This window comes from Myotis davidii, unplaced genomic scaffold (assembly GCF_000327345.1).
Source record: "Myotis davidii unplaced genomic scaffold, ASM32734v1 scaffold1915, whole genome shotgun sequence".
Classification (NCBI taxonomy): Eukaryota; Metazoa; Chordata; class Mammalia; order Chiroptera; family Vespertilionidae; genus Myotis; species Myotis davidii.
Window position 1 is genome coordinate 131,709 of NW_006286237.1, and position 4,457 is coordinate 136,165.

The 4,457-nt window shown below is 63.0% G+C and overlaps 1 protein-coding gene across 1 annotated transcript in view; it reads right to left on the minus strand.

The window, feature by feature from the left end:
• Positions 1 to 2,731: 2,731 nt before the first annotated feature.
• The window catches only part of LAD1 (ladinin 1), a 9,371-nt gene continuing 7,645 nt past the window's right edge, over positions 2,732 to 4,457 (minus strand). Inside the window, exon 9 of the mRNA XM_015559874.1 lies at positions 2,732 to 2,764. Within this exon, the coding sequence (XP_015415360.1) occupies positions 2,760 to 2,764 (5 nt within the window). The 3' untranslated portion in view covers positions 2,732 to 2,759. The remainder of the gene's footprint in view (positions 2,765 to 4,457) is intronic.

Here is a 4,457-nt window from a genome sequence, read left to right on the forward strand (position 1 = left end):
GATGAACCTTGAAAACAGTATGCTAAATATAAGAAGCCATCACAAAGGCCATGTATTCTATCATTCTATTTACATAAAATGTCAAGAATAAGCAAGTCCATGCCCTAGCAAGTTTGGCTCAGTGGATAGAGCATAGGCCCACAGATCAAAGGGTCAAGGGTTTGATTCCAGCCAAGTGCACATACTTGGATTGCAGGCTTAATCCTCAGCCCTAGCTGGGAGCACCGGTGCAGGAGGCCCCATCGATGTGTCTCTCTCACCTCCATGTTTCTCTCTCACTCTCCCTTCCTCTCTCTCTGAAAATCAGTGGAGAAATGTCCTCGGGGGAGGATTAACCAAAAAGGCCTGGGGGTCTAGTCCTCCGTCTCCCCGTCGCCCACAGGTCTGCGTGGGGCTGTGGACACGCAGGTGGCCGGGGAGGGAAGGTGCTGGACACAGGACGGAGCTGGGGAGTTGGAGCCGGGCCGGTCAGTCTGTCCCCCTGAGCCGGGAGGCCAAACTGAGGTTCATAAATTGAAACTGGGAAATGGCCGGGGCCTCCCACAGGCACGTCCTGCTCACCTGGGCTTGGGTTTGGACTCCCCGACGGGGCCATCTGCAGAGAGACGGGCACAGCCAGCGGTCAGGGGGCCCCGGATCCGGGCCCAGCTCTGTCCCGAGGGGGTGGGGACCAAGGGCCTCCATTTCCCCATCCCCTACCTACCCCCGTCCCCGTCCCAGTCCCAGGAGCATTGGGGAGAATGAAGGCCCTGTGGGCTGCAGACCCCACATGCCCCCTGAAGCCCCTGGGGGCGGGATTCTAGGTCCCCGCTAGCTGCCCCTCCCCCAGGGGCATGGCTGCGACCACAGCAGTGACCACCACGTGGACGGCAAGGCCTTGGGGTTTCACCCACGGACCCGCACCCTGTGAGTGATTAGCCTGAGCTCCAGCTCCTCGTGTGTGGCTGTGACAGCGGGGAGCCCTGTCCACCGTGGGGACAGGACACTGGTCTCCCCCTCCACCCCCCGCACCCCCCCAAGCAGTGTCTCTGGATTGAGGGGCAGAGGGTGGAGCCCAGCAGCCCAAACCCACATCGGCACCAAGTCTGTCTGGTCCCCGTGGGCCCTCCCCCCTCCCTGGGAGCCGCCTCCCTCAACGGGCAGGGTCCCCTCACCACCCCGGGTCCCCTCACCACCCCAAACCTCTCGCCTATGCCCAATCGTCCTCACCTTCAGCCTCTTTCGCTCCCTCCTCTTGTCTGTCGTCTGAACAGAAGGAGAAACGTCAACCAAGTCCCGGTTCTAAGCTCAGGGGCCCCCTACCGAGAGCCCCCCACAGACAGGACATGACCCAGTGCGCCTGCTGAGTTCCGGGGTTCCGGAGCTGTCTGTTCACACACGTGCACACACATGTGCACACACAGTCATGCATACTCACACATGCACACACGGCTATACGTGCACAGCCACACACGTACACAACCTCCGCACATACACACATGCACTCACGCGCGCGCACAACCACACATATATGCACATACATCTGAACACACGTGCACAGCCACATACACAGCCCACATGCATACTTTCACATACATGTGCACACATGCGTGCACACATTCTGGGCCCGGCCTCCACCCGACACAGAATGCGCTCGAAGTCCCGGCTCCTCCGTGGACAACTGACCGCTGAGCCCCAGCCCAGACCGAGGCGCAGCCACACGGCTGGACAGCATGTCTGGTGGGTCTTTCCGGCCACAGGAGTGGCTGCGGGCTCTGCCCCCGCCCCGCGCCCTCCCAGAGCCCCACCGTCCGCGTTGGTCTCGGCCTCCGCCTCTCCCTCAGCCTCGCCCTCAGCCTTCTCCTCCGCTGCCGCCTCTGCCTCCTCCGCTGCCTCCTCTTCCGCCACCTCTTCCTGCTCTGAAGCGACAGGCAAGCGACGGGCACGGTGAGCGCCAGGCCCCGCCTGCTCCCCCAGCCCCGGACCCGAGGGGGGGGGTGTGGGGGACCAGGAACCAGGAGCCGCAGGCTCGGACCCCGGTGTTTTCTTCAATAGCGCAGCCACTCATCAGGCCCCGGCCCTGCTGCAGCCGAGCGGATGGCCCACAACCTGCAATGGTCCCTCCCGCCTGTCGGCCAAGGTCAGGGCGGCCAAGGTCAGGGCGGCCAAGGTCGGGGCCGACCCTGTGCAGGGGCCAGGGCTGTGGGAAGGGCTTTGCTCAGCTGAGAGGTGGGGACAGGGACAGGGACAGGGACAGGCCGCCCAGGAAATCTCGGCTCCTGGGGCTCCCCCTGCCCCCCTCCATCAGCCCAAGCCCCGTACCTTCCACGGCTTCCTCTGCTCGGACAAGGTCACGGCCACAAGAAAGGGGACAAGAGGCGGGTCAGTTTCAAACCAGGCGGCCTCCATCCGCCCGAATGAGGGTGCAGGCGTGCGCTTACCTTCCTGCTCCCTGCAGGGTGGAGGGACACGGTCAGGAATGTGTGCACGCACACACACTCTCACACACACTCTCACACACACACACACGCACACCCACCCTCCTGCTCCCAGGGCGGCTCCAAGGATAGGTGACAGGGGCAGCACAGGGACAGGTGGGAGAGGGCAGGAGGGAGGGGACAGGATACTCTGGCACTCACCCCTCGTACTCCTCCACCTCTTCTGCGTCAGACATGGCCGCTCCCTCCCTCCCAAACAGAAAGATGTCAGTGTGGGCCAAGGGGGGACCCGGCTGCCTCAGCTCAGCCCCCTCCTCGGTCCGGGGACCCGCCTGGCGGCCGTCACAGTGTCCACATCCTAAGGGCGACTTGCAGCCTTGTTGCTGCCCAGATGTTACCACCAGGGACCCTGCAAAGCCACCCTGCACGGCCTTGTTTCTCACAAATGCTTGTCCTTGGGATGACTGACTGTCCGAGAGGAGTCCCCAGGGTCGGTGGGGAGCCTGTGGCCCACAGCACAGCCCGGACCAGGGGAGCAGCCGGACCGGTGGCTTAGAGCTGGGGAGGCTGCTGGGCAGAGTTGGTCCCCTCAGGGAGGGGGTTGTGCACGGCCAGCCTGGAGCACGGGATCTCAGCTCCTCTCTCCTCTCCTGCCCCACCTCCCACCTGCTCGGAGCCACTGGCCCTAGGGTGGAGAGGAGGAGGGAGCCCTCCCCGCTCCTGGGAGCCCCACCCGGCTCCCCAAAATAGCATGCCAGCCCCCGGAAGGTGGGGGAGGGCTCTCAGACCAGGCCCGTTGCCCCCAGGCCAGACTGAAGAAGAGGCTGGGGCAGGCTGAGCTGGGGGCTCCAGCTTAGGAGGCAATCAAAACCCCGCCCGCCCCCCAGCAGGGGTGATAATGTTCCAAAAAAGCTTCTCCTCCCACCCCCCCATCTCCCCACCTGCCCCACCTCCTCCCACAGCCCAGAGATCAGGGTCCACTGGCCATGAGGTCCAAATGCGGGTTTTGAAAACCAGGTTTTTGCTGTGTGACCTTAGTTCAGCCCCTTAACCTCTCTGGGCCTCCGTCCACCCGGCTGTGAAATGAATGGGCTTCCAGTTCTAATCCCGCAGAACGGCTGAGCTTCTAAGGAATGTAGCGCTTGTCCGGGACGCAGCTGGGACATCCCTCCCTGCAGCTGTCAGCCCCTAGGGGAGCCAGGGGGCAGGGCATGGCAGGGGGGGGACCCCTCTCCCCAGAGGATGCGTCAGAGGAGGGACTCCCTGGGCCTGGAATGTGGTTGAAATTCCTGACCCTCCTGGCAGCCCTTCCCCCAAATATTTTCTCCGCCGGCCGCTGGCCGGAGCAGGAGGAGCTGAAAAATCAAGGGGATATTTCTCTGCGGGCGCGTTGGGGGGGACAAGGGGAGCGAGACTCAGGGGTGACCCTCTAACCACGAGCTGGGCTCACACCCCGTGAAAGGACCTCCCAGCCGGGCTCTCCGGAGCCCTATCCCCGTGTCACCTCCTCCAAAGCCCGGCCCCTCGTGGAGGGAACACGGAGCTCCGTCCACTCCCACGGTCCCCAGAGCGGACGCCGTGCTGGCTGGGCTGAAGATCTTAAAATATTCTCCAATAACAAAGTAGATGGGGACCACATCAAAATAAAAAGCTACCCTAACCGGTTTGGCTCAGTGGATAGAGCGTCAGCCTTCGGACTCAAAGGTCCCAGGTTCGATTCTGGTTGAGGGCGTGTACCTTGGTTGCGGGCACATCCCCAGTGGGGTAAGGCAGCGGTTCTCAACCTGTGGGTCGAGACCCCTTTGGGGGTCGAACAACCCTTTCACAGGGGTCGCCTAAGACCATCGGAAAACATGACAGCCGTGGGCTCAGCACCATATAAGCCCATGTGATGGTCCAGCTGCAGACACGCTATTTAAAACCGGGACAGAGCTGCAGGGGACAGAAGCCAGCTGTCCCTCCTGACAACCTGATAGAGCCGGTGCCAGAGGCCGGGCCGGGCCTGGGACCGGTGGGGGCAGGGCTGGGGGCAGGAGGCAC